This window comes from Hyperolius riggenbachi, chromosome 2 (assembly GCF_040937935.1).
Source record: "Hyperolius riggenbachi isolate aHypRig1 chromosome 2, aHypRig1.pri, whole genome shotgun sequence".
In the NCBI taxonomy this organism is placed as follows: domain Eukaryota; kingdom Metazoa; phylum Chordata; class Amphibia; order Anura; family Hyperoliidae; genus Hyperolius; species Hyperolius riggenbachi.
The window spans coordinates 572331798-572359248 of record NC_090647.1 but is presented as its reverse complement, the minus strand read 5'-3'; the positions used below and the strand labels follow the sequence as shown (position 1 = coordinate 572359248).

Sequence of the window (27451 nt, the reverse complement as noted above, 5' to 3'; positions counted from 1 at the left end):
CAGGGAACAAGAGTGCTCCATGTCGCTCGCCAGTCCGTCAGGCTAGATGTGCCAGGGAACTGGGTTGGCAACGCATGGTGGACCAGCCTGGAGAGGCTGTGTGTTCCAGAAAGGAGAGCCTTTACCTTCTCCTGACGCTTGAATGGCCGCCCTGGTAGTGGTGGATCCTTAGAAAGTGAGCGGAGTCCATGATTCCCCATGAGGCTGTTGGCGCTCTGGAAGTGACGAGGTGGGTGTTCCCTGGGCCTCTGGAGGGTTGGCTGGACTGGCCCACAATGGCGGCGCTTTAGCAGCGTACTTCCGCTCTTACGTGACGTCACTTCCGGTTGGCGCAGGTGAAGATACACCAGAAACCAGCATGGCTTGGCATTCCGCTGTGAGAGCGGAGCGGGATGGACGCTAAGCAGGTACCTGGAAGGGGAAGTGGCGGGCTGCAGGCTTGGAGATCTTAACGGTATGAGCCATACGCCGCGTCTATGCTAAGGTCTGTTGATATTTTGAACATAGACTTTTTCAGCCGTCATTTTTTCCTGCTTAGCGTCTGTCTGAGGTCTGTTATTGGCGTATTATTTTGTGTGTCTTCCCATGTATAGGCTGACATCTGATGTCAGGTAACACGTGGGCCTGTATAGAGGTGTATACATATGTATAGATGTATGTGTAGTGCATTCTTTTATCTGGCATTAGCATTGTTTAGACTTTTGGCTGGTATATCTTTACTCAGACCTCATGTATTGGATATTAGTTTGCATTTAATATTACAGACTATATATCCTTCTGCCCTGTGCTCGGTTATGGAAGCTTTTTGTATCACTTTCTGACAAATGTTCACCTGGGTGCATTCCCTTTATTTAAGCAAATTGGGGACTTGCCGAGACTTTGGCTTCCTGCACAGACTGGCCGAGACTTTGGCTCCCTGCACAGACTGGCCGAGACTTTGGCTCCCTGCACAGACTGGCCGAGGCTTTGGCTCCCTGCACAGACTGGCCGAGGCTTTGGCTCCCTGCACAGACTGGCCGAGACTTTGGCTCCCTGCACAGACTGGCCGGGACTCTGGCTCCCTGCACAGACTGGCCGAGACTCTGGCTCCCTGCACAGACTGGCCGAGACTCTGGCTCCCTGCACAGACTGGCCGAGACTCTGGCTCCCTGCACAGACTGGCCGAGACTCTGGCTCCCTGCACAGACTGGCCGAGACTCTGGCTCCCTGCACAGACTGGCCGAGACTCTGGCTCCCTGCACAGACTGGCCGAGGCTTTGGCTCCCTGCACAGACTGGCCGAGGCTTTGGCTCCCTGCACAGACTGGCCGAGGCTTTGGCTCCCTGCACAGACTGGCCGAGGCTTTGGCTCCCTGCACAGACTGGCCGAGACTCTGGCTCCCTGCACAGACTGGCCGAGGCTTTGGCTCCCTGCACAGACTGGCCGAGGCTTTGGCTCCCTGCACAGACTGGCCGAGGCTTTGGCTCCCTGCACAGACTGGCCGAGGCTTTGGCTCCCTGCACAGACTGGCCGAGGCTTTGGCTCCCTGCACAGACTGGCCGAGGCTTTGGCTCCCTGCACAGACTGGCCGAGGCTTTGGCTCCCTGCACAGACTGGCCGAGGCTTTGGCTCCCTGCACAGACTGGCCGAGGCTTTGGCTCCCTGCACAGACTGGCCGAGGCTTTGGCTCCCTGCACAGACTGGCCGAGGCTTTGGCTCCCTGCACAGACTGGCCGAGGCTTTGGCTCCCTGCACAGACTGGCCGAGGCTTTGGCTCCCTGCACAGACTGGCCGAGGCTTTGGCTCCCTGCACAGACTGGCCGAGGCTTTGGCTCCCTGCACAGACTGGCCGAGGCTTTGGCTCCCTGCACAGACTGGCCGAGGCTTTGGCTCCCTGCACAGACTGGCCGAGGCTTTGGCTCCCTGCACAGACTGGCCGAGGCTTTGGCTCCCTGCACAGACTGGCCGAGGCTTTGGCTCCCTGCACAGACTGGCCGAGGCTTTGGCTCCCTGCACAGACTGGCCGAGGCTTTGGCTCCCTGCACAGACTGGCCGAGGCTTTGGCTCCCTGCACAGACTGGCCGAGGCTTTGGCTCCCTGCACAGACTGGCCGAGGCTTTGGCTCCCTGCACAGACTGGCCGAGGCTTTGGCTCCCTGCACAGACTGGCCGAGGCTTTGGCTCCCTGCACAGACTGGCCGAGGCTTTGGCTCCCTGCACAGACTGGCCGAGGCTTTGGCTCCCTGCACAGACTGGCCGAGGCTTTGGCTCCCTGCACAGACTGGCCGAGGCTTTGGCTCCCTGCACAGACTGGCCGAGGCTTTGGCTCCCTGCACAGACTGGCCGAGGCTTTGGCTCCCTGCACAGACTGGCCGAGGCTTTGGCTCCCTGCACAGACTGGCCGAGGCTTTGGCTCCCTGCACAGACTGGCCGAGGCTTTGGCTCCCTGCACAGACTGGCCGAGGCTTTGGCTCCCTGCACAGACTGGCCGAGGCTTTGGCTCCCTGCACAGACTGGCCGAGGCTTTGGCTCCCTGCACAGACTGGCCGAGGCTTTGGCTCCCTGCACAGACTGGCCGAGGCTTTGGCTCCCTGCACAGACTGGCCGAGGCTTTGGCTCCCTGCACAGACTGGCCGAGGCTTTGGCTCCCTGCACAGACTGGCCGAGGCTTTGGCTCCCTGCACAGACTGGCCGAGGCTTTGGCTCCCTGCACAGACTGGCCGAGGCTTTGGCTCCCTGCACAGACTGGCCGAGGCTTTGGCTCCCTGCACAGACTGGCCGAGGCTTTGGCTCCCTGCACAGACTGGCCGAGGCTTTGGCTCCCTGCACAGACTGGCCGAGGCTTTGGCTCCCTGCACAGACTGGCCGAGGCTTTGGCTCCCTGCACAGACTGGCCGAGGCTTTGGCTCCCTGCACAGACTGGCCGAGGCTTTGGCTCCCTGCACAGACTGGCCGAGGCTTTGGCTCCCTGCACAGACTGGCCGAGGCTTTGGCTCCCTGCACAGACTGGCCGAGGCTTTGGCTCCCTGCACAGACTGGCCGAGGCTTTGGCTCCCTGCACAGACTGGCCGAGGCTTTGGCTCCCTGCACAGACTGGCCGAGGCTTTGGCTCCCTGCACAGACTGGCCGAGGCTTTGGCTCCCTGCACAGACTGGCCGAGGCTTTGGCTCCCTGCACAGACTGGCCGAGGCTTTGGCTCCCTGCACAGACTGGCCGAGGCTTTGGCTCCCTGCACAGACTGGCCGAGGCTTTGGCTCCCTGCACAGACTGGCCGAGGCTTTGGCTCCCTGCACAGACTGGCCGAGGCTTTGGCTCCCTGCACAGACTGGCCGAGGCTTTGGCTCCCTGCACAGACTGGCCGAGGCTTTGGCTCCCTGCACAGACTGGCCGAGGCTTTGGCTCCCTGCACAGACTGGCCGAGGCTTTGGCTCCCTGCACAGACTGGCCGAGGCTTTGGCTCCCTGCACAGACTGGCCGAGGCTTTGGCTCCCTGCACAGACTGGCCGAGGCTTTGGCTCCCTGCACAGACTGGCCGAGGCTTTGGCTCCCTGCACAGACTGGCCGAGGCTTTGGCTCCCTGCACAGACTGGCCGAGGCTTTGGCTCCCTGCACAGACTGGCCGAGGCTTTGGCTCCCTGCACAGACTGGCCGAGGCTTTGGCTCCCTGCACAGACTGGCCGAGGCTTTGGCTCCCTGCACAGACTGGCCGAGGCTTTGGCTCCCTGCACAGACTGGCCGAGGCTTTGGCTCCCTGCACAGACTGGCCGAGGCTTTGGCTCCCTGCACAGACTGGCCGAGGCTTTGGCTCCCTGCACAGACTGGCCGAGGCTTTGGCTCCCTGCACAGACTGGCCGAGGCTTTGGCTCCCTGCACAGACTGGCCGAGGCTTTGGCTCCCTGCACAGACTGGCCGAGGCTTTGGCTCCCTGCACAGACTGGCCGAGGCTTTGGCTCCCTGCACAGACTGGCCGAGGCTTTGGCTCCCTGCACAGACTGGCCGAGGCTTTGGCTCCCTGCACAGACTGGCCGAGGCTTTGGCTCCCTGCACAGACTGGCCGAGGCTTTGGCTCCCTGCACAGACTGGCCGAGGCTTTGGCTCCCTGCACAGACTGGCCGAGGCTTTGGCTCCCTGCACAGACTGGCCGAGGCTTTGGCTCCCTGCACAGACTGGCCGAGGCTTTGGCTCCCTGCACAGACTGGCCGAGGCTTTGGCTCCCTGCACAGACTGGCCGAGGCTTTGGCTCCCTGCACAGACTGGCCGAGGCTTTGGCTCCCTGCACAGACTGGCCGAGGCTTTGGCTCCCTGCACAGACTGGCCGAGGCTTTGGCTCCCTGCACAGACTGGCCGAGGCTTTGGCTCCCTGCACAGACTGGCCGAGGCTTTGGCTCCCTGCACAGACTGGCCGAGGCTTTGGCTCCCTGCACAGACTGGCCGAGGCTTTGGCTCCCTGCACAGACTGGCCGAGGCTTTGGCTCCCTGCACAGACTGGCCGAGGCTTTGGCTCCCTGCACAGACTGGCCGAGGCTTTGGCTCCCTGCACAGACTGGCCGAGGCTTTGGCTCCCTGCACAGACTGGCCGAGGCTTTGGCTCCCTGCACAGACTGGCCGAGGCTTTGGCTCCCTGCACAGACTGGCCGAGGCTTTGGCTCCCTGCACAGACTGGCCGAGGCTCTGGCTCCCTGCACAGACTGGCCGAGGCTCTGGCTCCCTGCACAGACTGGCCGAGGCTCTGGCTCCCTGCACAGACTGGCCGAGGCTCTGGCTCCCTGCACAGACTGGCCGAGGCTCTGGCTCCCTGCACAGACTGGCCGAGGCTCTGGCTCCCTGCACAGACTGGCCGAGGCTCTGGCTCCCTGCACAGACTGGCCGAGGCTCTGGCTCCCTGCACAGACTGGCCGAGGCTCTGGCTCCCTGCACAGACTGGCCGAGGCTCTGGCTCCCTGCACAGACTGGCCGAGGCTCTGGCTCCCTGCACAGACTGGCCGAGGCTCTGGCTCCCTGCACAGACTGGCCGAGGCTCTGGCTCCCTGCACAGACTGGCCGAGGCTCTGGCTCCCTGCACAGACTGGCCGAGGCTCTGGCTCCCTGCACAGACTGGCCGAGGCTCTGGCTCCCTGCACAGACTGGCCGAGGCTCTGGCTCCCTGCACAGACTGGCCGAGGCTCTGGCTCCCTGCACAGACTGGCCGAGGCTCTGGCTCCCTGCACAGACTGGCCGAGGCTCTGGCTCCCTGCACAGACTGGCCGAGGCTCTGGCTCCCTGCACAGACTGGCCGAGGCTCTGGCTCCCTGCACAGACTGGCCGAGGCTCTGGCTCCCTGCACAGACTGGCCGAGGCTCTGGCTCCCTGCACAGACTGGCCGAGGCTCTGGCTCCCTGCACAGACTGGCCGAGGCTCTGGCTCCCTGCACAGACTGGCCGAGGCTCTGGCTCCCTGCACAGACTGGCCGAGGCTCTGGCTCCCTGCACAGACTGGCCGAGGCTCTGGCTCCCTGCACAGACTGGCCGAGGCTCTGGCTCCCTGCACAGACTGGCCGAGGCTCTGGCTCCCTGCACAGACTGGCCGAGGCTCTGGCTCCCTGCACAGACTGGCCGAGGCTCTGGCTCCCTGCACAGACTGGCCGAGGCTCTGGCTCCCTGCACAGACTGGCCGAGGCTCTGGCTCCCTGCACAGACTGGCCGAGGCTCTGGCTCCCTGCACAGACTGGCCGAGGCTCTGGCTCCCTGCACAGACTGGCCGAGGCTCTGGCTCCCTGCACAGACTGGCCGAGGCTCTGGCTCCCTGCACAGACTGGCCGAGGCTCTGGCTCCCTGCACAGACTGGCCGAGGCTCTGGCTCCCTGCACAGACTGGCCGAGGCTCTGGCTCCCTGCACAGACTGGCCGAGGCTCTGGCTCCCTGCACAGACTGGCCGAGGCTCTGGCTCCCTGCACAGACTGGCCGAGGCTCTGGCTCCCTGCACAGACTGGCCGAGGCTCTGGCTCCCTGCACAGACTGGCCGAGGCTCTGGCTCCCTGCACAGACTGGCCGAGGCTCTGGCTCCCTGCACAGACTGGCCGAGGCTCTGGCTCCCTGCACAGACTGGCCGAGGCTCTGGCTCCCTGCACAGACTGGCCGAGGCTCTGGCTCCCTGCACAGACTGGCCGAGGCTCTGGCTCCCTGCACAGACTGGCCGAGGCTCTGGCTCCCTGCACAGACTGGCCGAGGCTCTGGCTCCCTGCACAGACTGGCCGAGGCTCTGGCTCCCTGCACAGACTGGCCGAGGCTCTGGCTCCCTGCACAGACTGGCCGAGGCTCTGGCTCCCTGCACAGACTGGCCGAGGCTCTGGCTCCCTGCACAGACTGGCCGAGGCTCTGGCTCCCTGCACAGACTGGCCGAGGCTCTGGCTCCCTGCACAGACTGGCCGAGGCTCTGGCTCCCTGCACAGACTGGCCGAGGCTCTGGCTCCCTGCACAGACTGGCCGAGGCTCTGGCTCCCTGCACAGACTGGCCGAGGCTCTGGCTCCCTGCACAGACTGGCCGAGGCTCTGGCTCCCTGCACAGACTGGCCGAGGCTCTGGCTCCCTGCACAGACTGGCCGAGGCTCTGGCTCCCTGCACAGACTGGCCGAGGCTCTGGCTCCCTGCACAGACTGGCCGAGGCTCTGGCTCCCTGCACAGACTGGCCGAGGCTCTGGCTCCCTGCACAGACTGGCCGAGGCTCTGGCTCCCTGCACAGACTGGCCGAGGCTCTGGCTCCCTGCACAGACTGGCCGAGGCTCTGGCTCCCTGCACAGACTGGCCGAGGCTCTGGCTCCCTGCACAGACTGGCCGAGGCTCTGGCTCCCTGCACAGACTGGCCGAGGCTCTGGCTCCCTGCACAGACTGGCCGAGGCTCTGGCTCCCTGCACAGACTGGCCGAGGCTCTGGCTCCCTGCACAGACTGGCCGAGGCTCTGGCTCCCTGCACAGACTGGCCGAGGCTCTGGCTCCCTGCACAGACTGGCCGAGGCTCTGGCTCCCTGCACAGACTGGCCGAGGCTCTGGCTCCCTGCACAGACTGGCCGAGGCTCTGGCTCCCTGCACAGACTGGCCGAGGCTCTGGCTCCCTGCACAGACTGGCCGAGGCTCTGGCTCCCTGCACAGACTGGCCGAGGCTCTGGCTCCCTGCACAGACTGGCCGAGGCTCTGGCTCCCTGCACAGACTGGCCGAGGCTCTGGCTCCCTGCACAGACTGGCCGAGGCTCTGGCTCCCTGCACAGACTGGCCGAGGCTCTGGCTCCCTGCACAGACTGGCCGAGGCTCTGGCTCCCTGCACAGACTGGCCGAGGCTCTGGCTCCCTGCACAGACTGGCCGAGGCTCTGGCTCCCTGCACAGACTGGCCGAGGCTCTGGCTCCCTGCACAGACTGGCCGAGGCTCTGGCTCCCTGCACAGACTGGCCGAGGCTCTGGCTCCCTGCACAGACTGGCCGAGGCTCTGGCTCCCTGCACAGACTGGCCGAGGCTCTGGCTCCCTGCACAGACTGGCCGAGGCTCTGGCTCCCTGCACAGACTGGCCGAGGCTCTGGCTCCCTGCACAGACTGGCCGAGGCTCTGGCTCCCTGCACAGACTGGCCGAGGCTCTGGCTCCCTGCACAGACTGGCCGAGGCTCTGGCTCCCTGCACAGACTGGCCGAAGGCTCTGGCTCCCTGCACAGACTGGCCGAGGCTTTGGCTCCCTGCACAGACTCGCACAGTAGCCTGGAGACCTTACCAGAGATGTTGGTAACTATCATCAGGCTTACCGCTTGTTGAAGCCTTTATGAATTGACATTTGCTGACAATTTACTGACCTGTGTTGTCGGTAACTGCAGCCAAATCAGTAATTTATCTCCCTGGTCGGTAATGTCAGTTTTTCATGCGGTAACAGCCTTTATGATTTGACATTTTGCTAAGTGCTCTGAAAAGACTTGTTTTCAGCATTACCGCATGCGGGAATGCTTTATGAATCGAGGCCTATGTCAGCAATGAAACAAGAAAAGGCTGATACAATTAAATCATTTAAAAGGTGCTTACTGGCACATCCCAATGAGAGATTCATCCCAGAAGTTCCTGAGGTTTGCGGTAAAGAAAAAGAAGTCAATTCAGCAGTTCGGTATCCTTCCTTTCGGAATATCTTCAGCACCCTGCATATTTTCAGATTTAATGGGAGAGGTGATAGAGAGCTTTCATACTCGGGGAATACTGGTGATTCCTTATCTCGCAACCTGCTAGTAGTGGCAGATTCACATCAGCAGGCAAAGCAAGACACAGCAAGAGTCTTAGAACAGCTACAGGCTCTCGGATGGATCATAAATTGGGACAAATCGGTTCTTCAACCAGCATCGAAGATACAGTTTCTAGGAGTCCTGATAGATTCAGAGACAAAAAAACTATTCCTAACGGAGGAAAAAGTATCAAAATTAAAGAGAATAATATTGGAGTGCATAAGAGATCCGGTTAAGACAAAAGAAATTATGAAGGTATTAGTATTTCTAACCTCAATGTCTCCAGCGATCCAGTGGGCTCTAATGCACACAAGAGACCTCCAGTTTTGGATGATGGAAAACTGGACACCTTTAATAGCCTTTCCAGATCTTGTTTCTTGTTCCCGACACTGTCCTGAAGTCACTAGAATGGTGGCTATCAGAGAAAATTCTCACAGAAGGCAGATTATGGAGTGTTCCAACTCCAAGGTTCATCACCACAGATGAAATTCTTCTAGGACGGGGAGCTCATCTGGAAGGAAGGATGTTTCAGGGTCTTTGGCCAAAAAACTTAACAGATCAATCCTCAAACTACAGGGAACTGAAAGCAATAAAGAAATCCCTGATACGAAGCTTACAAGTGTTGAAGGGTCACCACGTTCAGGTCAGAACGGACACACAACTGCAGTGGCATATGTAAATCCATCAGGGAGGAACAAGATCAACAAGGCTTCTACATCTGACGATGGAAATATTAACGTTCGCGGAAGAGAACTTCCTGTCATTGTCGGCAGTTCATCTGAAGGGATCTCTAAACAGCATGGCAGATTTTCTAAGCTGACACAGACAGTCTAACTCAGAGCTGGAGATCTCGGACAAGATATTCATTTCTTGACTAGATTTCTGGAGTCGTTCTCAGGAAGACTTGTTAACAAACAAAGCAAACACAAAAAGCAGTAGGTTTTACTCCTTGAATCCCAGGGAAGGAGTGGAGGCAGTGGACGCACTCTGCCAGAACTGGATGTTCGAAAAGGCATATGCATTCCCACCAATTCAGCTCATTCCTCATGTGTTACAAGAACTGCGCTAATTATGATAACCCCAGATTGGCCAGGAAGAAGTCGGTATCCAATCCTTCAAAAGATGAGACTGGATGGTCCATGGAAACTTCCGCAGAAACATCTGGTAACCCTGAAGTCGGGAAGAAAAGTTATTACCAAATCTAAACCGGTGTGCCTGGCTTCTGAGATGTCTCCTCTAAGGAAGAGCGGTCTTTCAGAGAGAGTCGTCAGTATGTTGTTGGACTGTAGAAAGAAAGTCACTCCTAAGATATATTTAAAATATTGGAAGAATTTTTATATGTGGCAGGAGCAGTCAGGATTTACAGAAGACGGTCCTGGAACTTCTGCAAGATGGTGTGGAAAAGAATATTGCTCGAAGTACTTTGAAAGTACAGCTAGTTGCATTATCGACTTTTCTGAATGAAAGGTTAGCTGGGGACTTATCATTCAATTTTTCAAATCGATAGAGAGAAAGAAACCTATAGTTAATAGGAAAATTCCTAGTTGGGATTTATCATTGGTATTAATAAAAACTAAAGGAACCGTTCACTTATATTCCTTTAAGATTATTAACGATGGAGACCATCTTTTTAACCACATAAGGACCACGCTATTTTATGCTGACCTGTGCTGCGTGGGCTCTCCAGCCCACAGCACAGATCAGGTTGCAGCCAGGGCGACCAGACTCTTCCCCCCCCCCTTTTTTTCCCCACTAGGGGGATGTCCTGCTGGGGGGGTCTGATCGCCACCGGCTATCTGCGTGTTGCGGGGGGCTCCTCAAAGCCCGCCTCTGCAGCGATATTGGGCCTCCCTCTCTTTCCCTCCCTCCCCTGGGGGGCGCAGGACGGCGATCCGTCCTACACCGCCTCTGATAGGCTTCAGCCTATCAGACTGCGGCGATCCCTGGCCAATCAGAGGCCGGGGATCGCCGATCTCCTTTACGGCACTGCTGCGCAGCAGCGCCGTATGATGTAAGCACCGGGGATTTCTTCCCCGCGTGTTTACATTTCGCCTGCGAGCCACGATCGGAGGCTCGCAGGCTGTTCACGGGCACTGACATGGAAAGGCTGCTCCGTTTCCATGCAAAACCACTTACAACCTGCCGCCGCCTATCGACGTTAGGCGGTCGTTAAGTGGTTAATAGCCATTACTTCTGCTAGAAGAGTAAGCGAGCTGGAAGCTTTGTGTTGTGACAAGACGAGCCATTCTGTATTGTGTTCAACAATAAAGTAATATTGAAGACCTGTGAAGAATTCCTACCTAAAGTCTCTACAAATTTTCACAGATCACAGGACATCCTCTTACCTTCTTACAATTCAGAACCATCTCTAGATGACAGAAGATGTCTTATATCCTATTTAGAGAAAGTAGCAGATTTCAGGAAATCTAGAGCTCTATTTATCAATACTTCAGGAGCAACTAAGGGCATGAAGATGTCAGAGAACAATAGCCAAATGGATAAGACTGTGTATAGAGGAGGCTTATAAATTGACAGGGACTAGTCTGTCAGGTACAGTGAGGGCCCATTCTACTAGGGCAGCTGCCACTTCATGGGCTTACAGAGCGGGTGCCACGCCGGAAGAAATTTGCAGAGCGGCTCCGAGGACGAGTCTCAGCACCTTCTCAAGACATTACAGGGTGAATCTGATTTCTGCAAAGGCAACAATCTTTCGGAAGAAAGGCTCTGCAGGCAGTCAACCCACCCTAAAATTGGTAAGATTCTTGCTCATCTTCTCATGGTGGACCTGTCCTGGAGGTTACTGGGAAAACCAGTGTTAGTTACCTGGTAACATCCTTTTTAGTAACCTCCAGGACAGGTCCGTAACCCACCCTAATAATAAAGATTTTATGTACAGTATATGTTATAATGATGGGGGTGACACCTCTTTTATGCTTTAACAGTTCTTGTATTTTACTGGAGTTTGGAGGTGTCAGTTAATATTCATAGAGTACTCTATGTGAACGTTTTCTGTTCCTGGGACTATGTTGTCATGGTGGACCTGTCCTGGAGGTTACTAGAAAGGATGTTACCAGGTAACTAACACTGGTTTCAAAAGCGCTCACAAAAGTACTTAGCACTTGCGATTTATAATGTGAACAAGGCCTTAGAGCTAAGTCAGTAGGATTAGAATGACTAGCACGTCAACCAGCAGATTTGAGAACTGGTAATGGGGTTAGGAGGGAGTACATAGGTTAGTAGTAGAGAATGCGTATGACTAGCAGGTTAGCTAATAGAAGGAACTCTAGAACGGAGTATTATTCTTGGACCTGGAATTACGCTGGCTCTCTCCTTTGAGCGTATTCCTTATCTGTGGAGGCCTTGTACCTCCCAGCATCATGTGGCTTTTAAAGGACAACTGTAGTGAGAGGGATGCGGAGACTGCCACATTTATTTCCTTTTACTACAGCGGCCAAACAGACCAGCAGGGCTGCCAGGCAACTAGTATTGTTTAAAAGGAAATAAATATGGCAGCCTCCATATTCTGCTCACTACAGTTGTCCTTTAAAGAGACTCCGTAACAAAAATTGCATCCTGTTTTTTATCATCCTACAAGTTCCAAAAGCTATTCTAATGTGTTCTGGCTTACTGCAGCACTTTCTGCTATCACAGTCTCTGTAATAAATCAATGTATCTTTCCCTTGTCAGACTTGTCAGACTGTGTCTGGAAGGCTGCCAAGTTCTTCAGTGATGTGGTTCTGCTATGAATTCCCCCTTCCAGGCCCCTCTATGCACACTGCCTGTGTATTATTTAGATTAGAGCAGCTTCTCTCTTCTCTCTTATCTTTTACAAGCTAGATAAATCGTCCTCTGAGCTGGCTGGGCTTTCACATACTGAAGAATTACAGACAAGGGCAAAGCTGTTTGCAGGAGAAAAAAGAGCAGCCTGAAACTTCAGTGCATGAGAACTGAAGGGAGAAAGAAACACACAAATGATCTCTTGAGATTCAAAAGGAAGGCTGTATACAGCCTGCTTGTGTATGGATGTATTTTCTATGTGTGGACATACTGTACATCAACCTACTTCCTGTTTTGGTGGCCATTTTGTTTGTTTATAAACAAACTTTTTAAAACTGTTTTTAACCACTTTTAATGCGTCGAGGAGCGGTGAAATTGTGACAGAGGGTAATAGGAGATGTCCCCTAACGCACTGGTATGTTTACTTTTGTGCGATTTTTAACAATACAGATTCTCTTTAAGGTGATTTATGTGTTTGCCATAGACTTAGATTGAGATATTGCTGCTCTCCTTGCAGTCCACTTCTCCAGCAGTCGGTGGTGAATGGAATATTTCAGATGATCTTGGATCAGGCTCCCTTTGCTATTGAAGAACTGATGAAGGAACTTGGCGAGACTCCAGCAGGTGAAGAAATGGCCGATGGTGAGAAGCACTTCTCTTTACTATACCACGGATATCTTCACTCTGTAATATCCATCCTCTTCTATCTCCAACTTGTACACTACCTTATAATGGTTCACCTTCATCCTCTTCTTCAGCCCCTCACGTTCCATCTCCAGCATATTCTGTCACTGTCCATCTACAACCTGTCCCCTCCGTCCTCACTGTCCATCTACAACCTGTCCCCTCCGTCCTCACAGTCCATCTACAACCTGTCCCCTCCGTCCTCACTGTCCATCTACAACCTGTCCCCTCCATCCTCACTGTCCATCTACAACCTGTCCCCTCCGTCCTCACTGTCCATCTACAACCTGCCCCTCCGTCCTCACTGTCCATCTACAACCTGTCCCCTCCATCCTCACTGTCCATCTACAACCTGTCCCCTCCGTCCTCACAGTCCATCTACAACCTGTCCCCTCCGTCCTCCCTGTCCATCTACAACCTGCCCCCTCAGTCCTCCCTGTCCATCTACAACCTGCCCCCTCAGTCCTCCCTGTCCATCTACCACCTGTCCCCTCCGTCCTCACTGTCCATCTACAACCTGTCCCCCCCGTCCTCACTGTCCATCTACAACCTGTCCCCTCCGTCCTCACTGTCCATCTACAACCTGCCCCCTCCGTCCTCACTGTCCATCTACAACCTGCCCCCTCCGTCCTCACTGTCCATCTACAACCTGTCCCCTCCATCCTCATTGTCCATCTACAACCTGTCCCCTCAGTCCTCACTGTTCATCTGCAACCTCTAACCTCCGTCCTCACTGTCCATTTACAACCTGTCCCCTCAGTCCTCACTGTTCATCTACAACCTGCCCCCTCCGTCCTCACTGTCCATCTACAACCTGCTCCCTCCGTCCTCACTGTCCATCTACAACCTGTCCTCTCCGTTCTCACTGTCCATCTACAACCTGCCCCCTCTGTCCTCACTGTCCATCTACAACCTGTCCCCTCCGTCCTCACTGTCCATCTACAACCTGCCCCCTCCGTCCTCACTGTCAATCTACAACCTGCCCCCTCCGTCCTCACTGTCCATCTACAACCTGCCCCCTCCGTCCTCACTGTCCATCTACAACCTGTCCTCTCCGTCCTTACTGTCCATCTACAACCTGACCCCTCCGTCGTCACTGTCCATCTACAACCTGTCCCCTCCATCCTCACAGTCCATCTACAACCTGACCCCTCCGTCCTCACTGTCCATCTACAACCTCTAACCTCCATCCTCACTGTCCATCTTATTCTTTACAGCTTGCTTCTTATGTGACGTAGCTTTCTATCTGGGGTTTCTCTTGCAGATGGCGGCTCCAGGGGTCCACAGGTTCTGGACACAGAGGATATTGGACCTGTCCTACAGGTGAGAAGCATTTTGGTGTAGCAAAGTAATTGGGCCGTTTAAACATTGAACCTCATGAAGACTGCCCTTGTTCCAAATAACACCCAGACTGCAATGGTGTCAATACAATTAGCCCTACAGCATGTCTGTCTCTCACTTTCTTTCTGTAAGATTCTAATCCTCCTTCCTGTCCAGTCTCCTCCCTCTTCCCACCCTCCTCTTCTCCCTCTTCCCACTCTCTTCTGTCTCGGCCTTCCTTTCTGTCCAGTCTCCTCCCTCCTCCCGCCCTCTTCTTCTGTCTCTGCCTTCCTTCCTGTCCAGTCTCCTCCCACCCCCCTCTTCTGTCTCCTCCCACCCTCTTCTGTCTCCTTCCACCCTCTTCTGTCTCTGCCTTCCTTCCTGTCCAGTCTCCTCCCACCCTCTTATGTCTCTGCCTTCCTTCCTGTCCAGTCTCCTCCCACCCTCTTATGTCTCTGCCTTCCTTCCTGTCCAGTCTCCTCCCACCCTATTCTGTCTCTGCCTTCCTTCCTGTCCAGTCTCCTCCCGCCCTCTTCTTCTGTCTCCTTCCACCATCTTCTTCTCTCTGCCTTCCTTCCTGTCCAGTCTCCTCCCTCCCACCCTCTTCTGTCTCCTCCAACCCTCTGCTTCTGTCTCTGCCTTCCTTCCTGTCCACTCCTCCCTCCTCCCACCCTCTTCTTCTGTCTCCTCCCGCCCTCTTCTTCTGTCTCCTTCCACCATCTTCTTCTCTCTGCCTTCCTTCCTGTCCAGTCTCCTCCCTCCCACCCTCTTCTGTCTCCTCCCTCCCACCCTCTTCTGTCTCCTCCAACCCTCTGCTTCTGTCTCTGCCTTCCTTCCTGTCCACTCCTCCCTCCTCCCACCCTCTTCTTCGGTCTCCTCCCACCCTCTTCTTTTGTCTTTGCCTTTCTTCCTGGCCAGTCCCCTCCTTCCTCCCACCCTCTTCTTCTGTCTACTCCCACCCTCTTCTTCTGTATCCTCCCATCCTCTTCTTCTTCTGTATCCTTCCACTTTGTCTCTGCCTTCCTTCTTGGCCAGTCTTCTGTCTCCTCCCACCCTCTTCTGTCTCCTCCCACCCTCTTCTTCTGTATCCTCCCACTTTCTCTCTCTGCTTTCCTTCCTGTCCAGTCTCCTCTCACCTCCCAGCCTCTTCTTCTATCTCCTCCCATCCTCTTCTTCTGTATCCTCCCACTTTCTGTCTCTGCCTTCCTTCCTGGCCAGTCTCCTCTCACCTCCCAGCCTCTTCTTCTGTCTCCTCCCATCCTCTTCTTCTGTATCCTCCCACTTTCTGTCTCTGCTTTCCTTCCTGTCCAGTCTCCTCTCACCTCCCAGCTTCTTCTTCTGTCTCCTCCCATCCTCTTCTTCTGTATCCTCCCACTTTCTGTCTCTGCCTTCCTTCCTGGCCAGTCTCCTCTCTCCTCCCATCCTCTTCTTCTGTCTCCTCCCACTTTCTGTCTCTGCTTTCCTTCCTGGCCAGTCTCCTCTCACCTCCCAGCCTCTTCTTCTGTCTCCTCCCATCCTCTTCTTCTTCTGTATCCTCCCACTTTCTGTCTCTGCCTTCCTTCCTGGCCAGTCTCCTCTCACCTCCCAGCCTCTTCTTCTGTCTCCTCCCATCCTCTTCTTCTTCTGTATCCTCCCACTTTCTGTCTCTGCCTTCCTTCCTGGCCAGTCTCCTCTCACCTCCCAGCCTCTTCTTCTGTATCCTCCCATCCTCTTCTTCGGTATCCTCCCACTTTCTGTCTCTGCCTTCCTTCCTGGCCAGTCTCCTCTCACCTCCCAGCCTCTTCTTCTGTATCCTCCCATCCTCTTCTTCTTCTGTATCCTCCCACTTTCTGTCTCTGCCTTCCTTCCTGGCCAGTCTCCTCTCACCTCCCAGCCTCTTCTTCTGTATCCTCCCATCCTCTTCTTCTTCTGTATCCTCCCACTTTCTGTCTCTGCCTTCCTTCCTGGCCAGTCTCCTCTCACCTCCCAGCCTCTTCTGTATCCTCCCATCCTCTTCTTCTTCTGTATCCTCCCACGTTCTGTCTCTGCTTTCCTTCCTGTCCAGTCTCCTCTCACCTCCCAGCCTCTTCTTCTGTATCCTCCCATCCTCTTCTTCTTCTGTATCCTCCCACTTTCTGTCTCTGCCTTCCTTCCTGGCCAGACTCCTCTCACCTCCCAGCCTCTTCTTCTGTATCCTCCCATCCTCTTCTTCTTCTGTCTCCTCCCACTTTCTGTCTCTGCCTTCCTTCCTGGCCAGTCTCCTCTCACCTCCCAGCCTCTTCTTCTGTCTCCTCCCATCCTCTTCTTCTTCTGTATCCTCCCACGTTCTGTCTCTGCTTTCCTTCCTGTCCAGTCTCCTCTCACCTCCCAGCCTCTTCTTCTGTATCCTCCCATCCTCTTCTTCTTCGGTATCCTCCCACTTTCTGTCTCTGCCTTCCTTCCTGGCCAGTCTCCTCTCACCTCCCAGCCTCTTCTTCTGTCTCCTCCCATCCTCTTCTTCTTCTGTATCCTCCCACGTTCTGTCTCTGCTTTCCTTCCTGTCCAGTCTCCTCTCACCTCCCAGCCTCTTCTTCTGTCTCCTCCCATCCTCTTCTTCTTCTGTATCCTCCCACTTTCTGTCTCTGCCTTCCTTCCTGGCCAGTCTCCTCTCACCTCCCAGCCTCTTCTTCTGTATCCTCCCATCCTCTTCTTCTTCGGTATCCTCCCACTTTCTGTCTCTGCCTTCCTTCCTGGCCAGTCTCCTCTCACCTCCCAGCCTCTTCTTCTGTATCCTCCCATCCTCTTCTTCTTCTGTATCCTCCCACTTTCTGTCTCTGCCTTCCTTCCTGGCCAGTCTCCTCTCACCTCCCAGCCTCTTCTTCTGTATCCTCCCATCCTCTTCTTCTTCTGTATCCTCCCACTTTCTGTCTCTGCTTTCCTTCCTGTCCAGTCTCCTCTCACCTCCCAGCCTCTTCTTCTGTATCCTCCCATCCTCTTCTTCTTCTGTATCCTCCCACTTTCTGTCTCTGCCTTCCTTCCTGTCCAGCCTCCTAATTCCTTCCACCCTCTTCTTCTGTCTCTGCCTTCTTCTTCTTGTGGTCTATGCAATAAATCTATTGACCTAGGGGTCATATATGGGTCTCTACATATTTTGTCTAGACTCCTAAATCTCCTGGTGACATATAGGGACTATATGGTCCAGACTCGTAAACCAGACACAAGGTCAAAGGTCACTAAGTAAACATTTTAGTCACCTGTACAAAAACAGGATAAAAATAGGCTAGAAGGAGTTAAGTCAACAGAGACATCCTATATCGTATATGGCTTAGAGGGTGAGACTCTTGATCTCAGGATCGTGGGTTCAGGCCACCGAAATGAGATTTGGTAAAGTATACTTTTAATGTCATGTACTTGAGATGAACAAAGGTGTTCGGTATTGTTGTTTGAATATTTCTTATAACACTGTTTTATGTAATTTATTGTATAGAACTAGAAGCATACGGTTTTTATATAAATAAGTTATTTATAAGTTATTTCATTGGTGATATCTGTGATACTAGACATAGCTATTGTAGGTATGACCGAGGCTAAAAAGCCCTTCTAATCTATTCTGGGAGAGCTGACGCATAATAGTTTGTATTCTCCAAAGTTGGTTCACCTATGTTATATACAGGGCTGTGGAGTCGGAGTCGTGGAGTCGGGCAATTTTGGGTGCCTGGAGTCGGAGTCGGGAAAAAATGCTCCGACTCCTAATGAACTTGTAACTGTAATTAAAATAGAAAATATGATAAAATGTTCTATTTCTCAGGTAATAGTCATCATCAATTTATACATACAGTAATAGCTGTGCTTAGTTCACAAAAATGAAATAAACCAATCAAAATTAGTTACTTGTGTAGCTTCAATAAAGCAGTCCCCGTATTTTTAAAGTCAGATATACACATCTGATTGTGACTGTATATATGATGTGTACACAGGAATCTCTTATATATACTAAATAACATCTATGCTGTAAGAATAAAGCCTGATGTGTAGCTGTGTCACTAATAGAGATGGTCAATGAGATGGAAATAATTCTGTACTGATGCTGATTTATGCAAATGTATGCACTCCCTTTGCTGATGAAATCAAATAATGTGATATGTTGTTAAAATTTGGTTTGGTGATTATGAATTAAAGGGTACCTGAGGCGAATTAAAATAAAAACTTTATACATACCTGGGGCTTCCTCCAGCCCCCTTCAGGCTAATCAGTCCCTCGCAGTCCTCCACCACCCGGATCTTCTGCTATGAGTCTCGGTAATTCAGCCAGTCAGAGCTGTCTGGCCTCATGTCGCTTCCACAGCCAGGAACATTCTGCACCTGCGCAATAGTGCTGCACAGGTGTAGTATGCTACTGGCGGCGGAGTGTGTGCATGCGCACTATGCCTGACTGGCTCAAGTACCTGGACTCATAGCAGAAGATCCAGGTGGTGGAGGAGGACAACGAGGGACTGATTACCCTGAAGGCAGCTGGAGGAAGCCCCAGGGATGTATAAAACTTTAATTTCATCTGTCTCAGGTTTACTTTGTTACACAGTAGTACTATACTCTACATATGCTCTCCCCACAGAGCTGCAGGGAATCCACTGAGAATGCTGTGCACATTGAACACAGAGGTGTTGTCTGTCACCCATAAACCTTGTTCAGATTGTGCATGAAGAATGTGTAATGGAGGAAGAATCTCCTCATTCCCCTGCAGAGTACCTGCACATCACTCTTACATGTACCCACACTTACATTGCCTAGGGCCTGATAGATGTTCAGATTATGCATGAAGAATGTGTAATAGAGGAAGAATCTCCTCATTCCCCTGCAGAATACCTGCACATCATTCTTACATGTACCCACACTTACAGTGCCTAGGGCCTGATAGATGTTCTTTGTTCCGGTTTGTACCTTTTACAAGTACTCTTACCAAGGACTAGTTTTAGTCTAAAGGGAATAAATATAGTAGTCTACATATCCTTCTCACTTCAGTTGTCTTGTAAAATTCCTAAGCGTTGGCAGTTAAGAGACGAATTTCACGTTACATACTGTTAATCAACAAAATTGTAATATGCAAATTAGAGGAGGAGTCGTCTGAGTCGGTGGAATCCTAAACTGAGGATTCGGAGTCGGTGGATTTTTGGACCGACTCCACAGCCCTGGTTATATAGGGTCCAACACGGCGTTCCCCATTACAGAGATAGTGTAAGTGTTGCGGTAAGGACTGTGCTCTGGCTCCTCCCTCTCTGGCACCAGAGACTGATTCTCTCTCTATTCTCTGCATCCCCCGCCTGCAGTTTGACTACTTGGGCATATCGGAAAGACTCTTTGCTTTGGCAAGCCGTCAGAATATCCCGGCTCGGAACCGGAAGAGCCTGTACCGGCTGGTGAAGAGGTGAGTCGTGCTGCTCGGCTGTCTGACGATTTACAGTCCATCGTGATACTGATCCGTTCACTTTTTATTTTCCAGGTTTAAGGATCTAGCAGAAGGTGAGTTTCAGCTGAATGTGTCCTGTGCTGCCCCCTGCTGGGCCCCCCATGTAACAGCCGGTGTGTGTGAGCAGAGGCTGCGGCCAGGGGGAATGTGTCCTGTGCTGCCCCCTGCTGGGTTCCCCATGTAACAGCCGATGTGTGTGAGCAGAGGCTGCGGCCGGGGTGAATGTGTGTCCTGTGCTGCCCCCTGCTGGGCCCCCCATGTAACAGCCGGTGTGTGTGGGCAGAGGCTGCGGCCGGGGGGAATGTGTCCTGTGCTGCCCCCTGCTGGGCCCCCCATGTAACAGCCGGTGTGTGTGAGCAGAGGCTGCGGCCGGGGTGAATGTGTGTCCTGTGCTGCCCCCTGCTGGGCCCCCCATGTAACAGCCGGTGTGTGTGGGCAGAGGCTGCGGCCGGGGGGAATGTGTCCTGTGCTGCCCCCTGCTGGGTTCCCCATGTAACAGCCGATGTGTGTGAGCAGAGGCTGCGCCCGGGGGGTGAATGTGTGTCCTGTGCTGCCCTCTGCTGGGCTCTCCATGTAACAGCCGGTGTGTGAGCAGAGGCTGCGCCCGGGGGGGGGGGGAATGTATCCTGTGCTGCCCTCTGCTGGGTTCCCCATGTAACAGCCGGTGTGTGTGAGCAGAGGCTGCGGCCGGGGTGAATGTGTGTCCTGTGCTGCCCTCTGCTTGGCGCTCCACGTAACAGCCGGTGTGTGTGAGCAGAGGCTGCGCCCGGGGGGGGAATGTATCCTGTGCTGCCCTCTGCTGGGCCCCCCATGTAACAGCCGGTGTGTGTGAGTAGAAGCTGCAACCGGGGTGAATGTGTGTCCTGTGCTGCCCTCTGCTGGGCCCTCCATGTAACAGCCGGTGTGTGTGGGCAGAGGCTGCGCCCGGGGGGGGGGGGGGGGGGGGAATGTATCCTGTGCTGCCCTCTGCTGGGCCCCCCATGTAACAGCCGGTGTGTGTGAGCAGAAGCTGCAACCGGGGTGAATGTGTGTCCTGTGCTGCCCTCTGCTGGGCCCTCCATGTAACAGCCGGTGTGTGTGGGCAGAGGCTGCGCCCGGGGGGGGGGGGGAATGTATCCTGTGCTGCCCTCTGCTGGGCCCCCCATGTAACAGCCGGTGTGTGTGGGCAGAGGCTGCGCCCGGGGGGGGGGGGGGGGATGTATCCTGTGCTGCCCTCTGCTGGGTTCCCCATGTAACAGCCGGTGTGTGTGAGCAGAGGCTGCGGCCGGGGTGAATGTGTGTCCTGTGCTGCCCTCTGCTGGGTTCCCCATGTAACAGCCGGTGTGTGTGAGCAGAGGCTGCGGCCGGGGTGAATGTGTGTCCTGTGCTGCCCTCTGCTGGGCCCTCCATGTAACAGCCGGTGTGTGTGGGCAGAGGCTGCGCCCGGGGGGGGGGGAATGTATCCTGTGCTGCCCTCTGCTGGGCCCCCCATGTAACAGCCGGTGTGTGTGAGCAGAGGCTGCGGCCGGGGGGAATGTATCCTGTGCTGCCCTCTGCTGGGTTCCCCATGTAACAGCCGGTGTGTGTGAGCAGAGGCTGCGGCCGGGGGGGGAATGTGTCCTGTGCTGCCCCCTGCTGGGCCCTCCATGTAACAGCCGGTGTGTGTGAGCAGAGGCTGCGGCCGGGGTGAATGTGTGTCCTGTGCTGCCCTCTGCTTGGCGCTCCACGTAACAGCCGGTGTGTGTGAGCAGAGGCTGCGCCCGGGGGGGGAATGTATCCTGTGCTGCCCTCTGCTGGGCCCCCCATGTAACAGCCGGTGTGTGTGAGCAGAAGCTGCAACCGGAGTGAATGCGTGTCCTGTGCTGCCCTCTGCTGGGCCCCCCATGTAACAGCCGGTGTGTGTGTGAGCAGAAGCTGCAACCAGGGTGAATGTGTGTCCTGTGCTGCCCTCTGCTGGGCTCTCCATGTAACAGCCGGTGTGTGAGCAGAGGCTGCGCCCGGGGGGGGGGGGGGGGGGGAATGTATCCTGTGCTGCCCTCTGCTGGGCCCCCCATGTAACAGCCGGTGTGTGTGAGCAGAAGCTGCAACCGGGGTGAATGTGTGTCCTGTGCTGCCCCCTGCTGGGCCCCCCATGTAACAGCCGGTGTGTGTGAGCAGAGGCTGAGGCCAGGCTGCGGATTTTCGCTTATTTTGATCTTCCTCGCTGAATCCTCATCCTGATTCTTTTTGCTCCTCCAAGGTGTCTTCCCCCATGATGATTTCCCAGAGGAGGTCTCCACGGATGAAGACGACGACGAGTTCAGCAGCTGGAGGTTCCGCCAGAGGCAGAAGAAATTTCAGGAAAAACTATTGGGTGAGTCCCCTAAACTACAACAGCAGTTCCAGGGACAACCTATACCTGAGAATACGATATCAGGATTGGTCATGCATTGTATAGTCATACAGGCACATGGCAGGGGACTGAGATTACTATATCAGGTTGTGCTGTAGCTCTGGGCAGATGCAGAAGGTGTAGAGATTGTTCTGCAGCTGTGGTTGGTGTATGGGCAGATACAGGTGGATTGAAGATTGTGCTGTAGCTCTGGTTGGGTTCTTGGCAGATGCAGGAGGTGTAGAGATTGTGCCGTAGCTCTGGTTGCTGTCTGGCCAGATGCAGGAGGTGTAGAGATTGGGCCGTAGCTCTGGTTGGTGTCTGGGCAGATGCAGGAGGTGTAGAGATTGTGCTGTAGCTCTGGTTGGTGTCTGGCCAGATGCAGGAGGTGTAGAGATTGTGCTGTAGCTCTGGTTGGTGTCTGGGCACAGTGTTCTCCCCAGGCTCTTTTAGCCGGGTGCTCCACCCGGCTAGTTTTAGTGACCACCCGGCTGTCATCAGCTCACCACCTCCTATGCTGTATGTCAGGAACCGGCCCATGGCACGCTGCGGGTTTGACCAGATCAATCAGGGAGCAGCCTTATTTAAGCTACAAACAAGGCTGGGACCCCTCAAACACTTCCCACTGCCACCACTAGCCGTTGCTAGACACGTCCACTCAGCTATCGAGGGCTCAACACGCAATCTGCGTTTTCGTATTTGGGTCAGCTTTGTGCTTAGGCCGAATACGAGAACGCCACGCGCACACACACACACAGTTGCAATCTTACACTGTAGTGAAGCAAAACCACTAACAGTCGTTCCGAACAATACTGTTAAGACTTCCCACTCGGCTGTCGAGCGCAGAAGTGACCCATACACACAATGCAATTACAATCTCACACGGTAGTGTCGCTCAATTATACAATCAGGCATGAACTTACACACGGTTACACTTCAGTCTCTTCTAGGCTATGAGTGTTAGTTTAGTACAGCAGAAGTCAATCTTATTAAATAACAATTTAATATTTCAGGGAAAAAGTGGAACGATGCAGAAATTAATATATACAGAAAATGTACAAAAAACAAAATAAAAAGTTACAAAATTAAGAGTTTACAAAGATACACACAAAGCGATTTGCTTACCAAAATAACAGGGATCCAGATAGAAGAACCTTGGACTTTTGTGGACGTACACAGTCTGGTTGGACCTGGAGCTCACTTAGCTTGGGCCGGGAGTCCAGCTGCAGCTACCGTCAGGAGGGGACTGATTTTAGGTATCTGTCCCCTGCTTTTTATAATGGAATATTTGCCTTGAGGCTGCAAGCCTGTTTGGACGGGGGGAACTAGTTTTAATTACATCCTCAGACATAATTTGATTCCCAGAGATCTAACATTCACATGTGAAAAGTGTATTATAGCACACACACAACAAAAGACTTCCCTAACATCCAATTTCCCCAGGTTAAAGTGTATTTTAGCACATACATGAAAAGACTTCCCTAACATCCAATTTCCCCAGGTTAAAGTGTATTTTAGTACATACATGAAAAGACTTCCCTAACATCCAATTTCCCCAGGTTAAAGTGTATTTTAGCACATACATGAAAAGACTTCCCTAACATCCAATTTCCCCAGGTTAAAGTGTATTTTAGTACATACATGAAAAGACTTCCCTAACATCCAATTTCCCCAGGTTAAAGTGTATTTTAGTACATACATGATAAGACTTCCCTAACATCCAATTTCCCCAGGTTAAAGTGTATTTTAGTACATACATGAAAAGACTTCCCTAACATCCAATTTCCCCAGGTTAAAGTGTATTTTAGTACATACATGAAAAGACTTCCCTAACATCCAATTTCCCCAGGTTAAAGTGTATTTTAGCACATACATGAAAAGACTTCCCTAACATCCAATTTCCCCAGGTTAAAGTGTATTTTAGCACATACATGAAAAGACTTCCCTAACATCCAATTTCCCCAGGTTAAAGTGTATTTTAGCACATACATGAAAAGACTTCCCTAGTCCAAGTTACAGGTGACAAACCCATTGTTGACAGTATTTCCTAGCCGATCAAAGGTAAGGATACGGCTGCTATTGGCCTGAATAGCCATCTCCTAATTAGAGGCTAGGTAGACAGTCCCTAACTGCAGAGATTTCCCATCTCCCAATTAGGAGCAGGCAATGGCCCTTGAATGCAGGGTCAATTTACATGATATAACGAACTCCAGGAAGATGCCGCAGTCGGGAACCGTATACGCAGGCATGCCGCGGGTCGGTTCCTGACACCAGCCTTCAAAGCCAGACTGGCTAGCAGACAATCCCATATGATACAGTGGTACACAGCAGACATAAAAATGGGAAAATGAAAATATACTACTGTATTATCCTTAACAGCCTCACAACCAGCCGCTATATTCCTGACACTGTAAGCAGAGTTGCTCACCGAAGCAACGGCCCTGCATTCTCCTCTCGCCCCACCGGGCTACTTTTTCATGCCGCCCAGCTGGAAAAAAATTCTGGGGAGAACACTGGGGCAGATGCAGGTGGTGTAGAGATTGTGCCGTAGCTGTGGTTGGTGTCTGGGAAGATGCAGGAGGTGTAGATTGTGCTGTAGCTCTGGTTGTCTGGCCAGATGCAGGAGGTGTAGATTATGCTGTAGCTCTGGTTGTCTGGCCAGATGCAGGAGGTGTAGATTGTGCTGTAGCTCTGGTTGTTTGGGCAGATGCAGGAGGTGTAGAGATTGTGCTGTAGCTCTGGTTGGTGTCTGGGTAGATGCAGGAGGTGTAGAGATTGTTCTGTAGCTGTGGTTGTCTGGCCAGATGCAGAAGGTGTAGAGATTGTTCTGTAGCTCTGGTTGGTGTCTGGGCAGATGCAGGAGATGTAGAGATTGTGCCGTAGCTCTGGTTGGTGTCTGGGTAGATGCAGGAGGTGTAGATTGTGCTGTAGCTCTGGTTGTTTGGGCAGATGCAGGAGGTGTAGAGATTGTGCCGTAGCTCTGGTTGGTGTCTGGCCAGATGCAGGAGGTGTAGAGATTGTTCTGTAGCTGTGGTTGATGTCTGGGCAGATGCAGGTGTAGAGATTGTGCTGTAGCTCTGGTTGGTGTCTGGGCAGATGCAGAAGGTGTAGAGATTGTGCTGTAGCTCTGGTTGGTGTCTGGGTAGATGCAGGAGGTGTAGAGATTGTGCTGTAGCTCTGGTTGGTGTCTGGGCAGATGCATGAGGTGTAGAGATTGTGCTGTAGCTCTGGTTGGTGTCTGGCCAGATGCTGGAGGTGTAGAGATTGTGCTGTAGCTCTGGTTGGTGTCTGGGCAGATGCAGGAGGTGTAGATTGTGCTGTAGCTCTGGTTGGTGTCTGGCCAGATGCAGGAGGTGTAGATTGTGCTGTAGCTCTGGTTGGTGTCTGGACAGATGCAGCAGGTGTAGAGATTGTGCTGTAGCTCTGGTTGGTGTCTGGGCAGATGCAGGAGGTGTAGAGATTGTGCTGTAGCTCTGGTTGGAGTCTGGCCAGATGCAGGAGGTGTAGAGATTGTGCTGTAGCTCTGGTTGGTGTCTGGCCAGATGCAGGAGGTGTAGAGATTGTGCTGTAGCTCTGGTTGGTGTCTGGCCAGATGCAGGAGGTGTAGAGATTGTGCTGTAGCTCTGGTTGATGTCTGGGCAGATGCAGGAGGTGTAGAGATTGTGCTGTAGCTCTGGTTGGTGTCTGGCCAGATGCAGGAGGTGTAGAGATTGTGCTGTAGCTCTGGTTGGTGTCTGGGTAGATGCAGGAGGTGTAGAGATTGTGCTGTAGCTCTGGTTGGTGTCTGGGCAGATGCAGGAGGTGTAGAGATTGTGCTGTAGCTCTGGTTGGTATCTTGCCAGATGCAGGAGGTGTAGATTGTGCTGTAGCTCTGGTTGGTGTCTGGACAGATGCAGCAGGTGTAGAGATTGTGCTGTAGCTCTGGTTGGTGTCTGGGTAGATGCAGGAGGTGTAGAGATTGTGCTGTAGCTGTGGTTGATGTCTGGGCAGATGCAGGAGGTGTAGAGATTGTTCTGTAGCTGTGGTTGGTGTCTGGCCAGATGCAGGAGGTGTAGAGATTGTGCTGTAGCTCTGGTTGGTGTCTGGCCAGATGCAGGAGGTGTAGAGATTGTTCTGTAGCTCTGGTTGGTGTCTGGCCAGATGCAGGAGGTGTAGAGATTGTGCCGTAGCTCTGGTTGTCTGGCCAGATGCAGGAGGTGTAGAGATTGTGCTGTAGCTGTGGTTGTCTGGGCAGATGCAGGAGGTGTAGAGATTGTGCTGTAGCTCTGGTTGGTGTCTGGGCAGATGCAGGAGGTGTAGAGATTGTGCTGTAGCTCTGGTTGGTGTCTGGGCAGATGCAGGAGGTGTAGAGATTGTTCTGTAGCTCTGGTTGGTGTCTGGGCAGATGCAGGAGGTGTAGAGATTGTTCTGTAGCTGTGGTTGATATCTGGGCAGATGCAGGAGGTGTAGAGATTGTGCTGTAGCTCTGGTTGGTGTCTGGGCAGATGCAGGAGGTGTAGATTGTGCTGTAGCTCTGGTTGATGTCTGGCCAGATGCAGGAGGTGTAGAGATTGTGCCGTAGCTCTGGTTGGTGTCTGGGCAGATGCAGGAGGTGTAGAGATTGTGCTGTAGCTGTGGTTGGTGTCTGGCCAGATGCTGGAGGGGTAGAGATTGTGCTGTAGCTCTGGTTGGTGTCTGGCCAGATGCTGGAGGTGTAGAGATTGTGCCGTAGCTCTGGTTGGTGTCTGGGCAGATGCAGGAGGTGTAGAGATTGTGCTGTAGCTCTGGTTGGTGTCTGGCCAGATGCTGGAGGTGTAGAGATTGTGCTGTAGCTCTGGTTGGTGTCTGGCCAGATGCTGGAGGTGTAGAGATTGTGCTGTAGCTCTCGTTGGTGTCTGGCCAGATGCAGGTGGTGTAGAGATTGTGCTGTAGCTCTGGTTGGTGTCTGGGCAGATGCAGGAGGTGTAGAGATTGTGCTGTAGCTCTGGTTGGTGTCTGGGTAGATGCAGAAGGTGTAGAGATTGTTCTGTAGCTGTGGTTGATGTCTGGGCAGATGCAGGAGGTGTAGAGATTGTGCTGTAGCTCTGGTTGGTGTCTGGGCAGATGCATGAGGTGTAGAGATTGTGCTGTAGCTCTGGTTGTTTGGGCAGATGCAGGAGGTGTAGAGATTGTGCTGTAGCTCTGGTTGGTATCTGGGTAGATGCAGGAGGTGTAGAGATTGTGCTGTAGCTCTGGTTGGTGTCTGGCCAGATGCAGGAGGTGTAGAGATTGTGCTGTAGCTGTGGTTGGTGTCTGGCCAGATGCTGGAGGTGTAGAGATTGTGCTGTAGCTCTGGTTGGTGTCTGGGCAGATGCAGGAGGTGTAGATTGTGCTGTAGCTCTGGTTGGTGTCTGGGCAGATGCAGGAGGTGTAGAGATTGTGCTGTAGCTCTGGTTGGTGTCTGGCCAGATGCAGGAGGTGTAGAGATTGTGCTGTAGCTCTGGTTGGTGTCTGGGCAGATGCAGGAGGTGTAGATTGTGCTGTAGCTCTGGTTGGTGTCCGGCCAGATGCAGGAGGTGTAGAGATTGTGCTGTAGCTCTGGTTGGTGTCTGGGCAGATGCAGGAGGTGTAGATTGTGCTGTAGCTCTGGTTGGTGTCTGGACAGATGCAGCAGGGGTAGAGATTGTGCTGTAGCTCTGGTTGGTGTCTGGGTAGATGCAGGAGGTGTAGAGATTGTTC

The 27451-nt window shown here is 54.1% G+C and overlaps 1 protein-coding gene across 1 annotated transcript in view; it reads left to right on the top strand.

Moving 5' to 3' along the window:
• The window catches only part of RRP1B (ribosomal RNA processing 1B), a 71969-nt gene that overhangs the window by 15127 nt on the left and 29391 nt on the right, over positions 1-27451 (top strand). Inside the window, exons 5-10 of the mRNA XM_068266435.1 lie at positions 9550-9620; positions 12497-12621; positions 13928-13986; positions 19265-19362; positions 19438-19457; positions 21623-21736. Coding sequence (XP_068122536.1) covers positions 9550-9620; positions 12497-12621; positions 13928-13986; positions 19265-19362; positions 19438-19457; positions 21623-21736 — 487 coding nt within the window. The remainder of the gene's footprint in view (positions 1-9549; positions 9621-12496; positions 12622-13927; positions 13987-19264; positions 19363-19437; positions 19458-21622; positions 21737-27451) is intronic.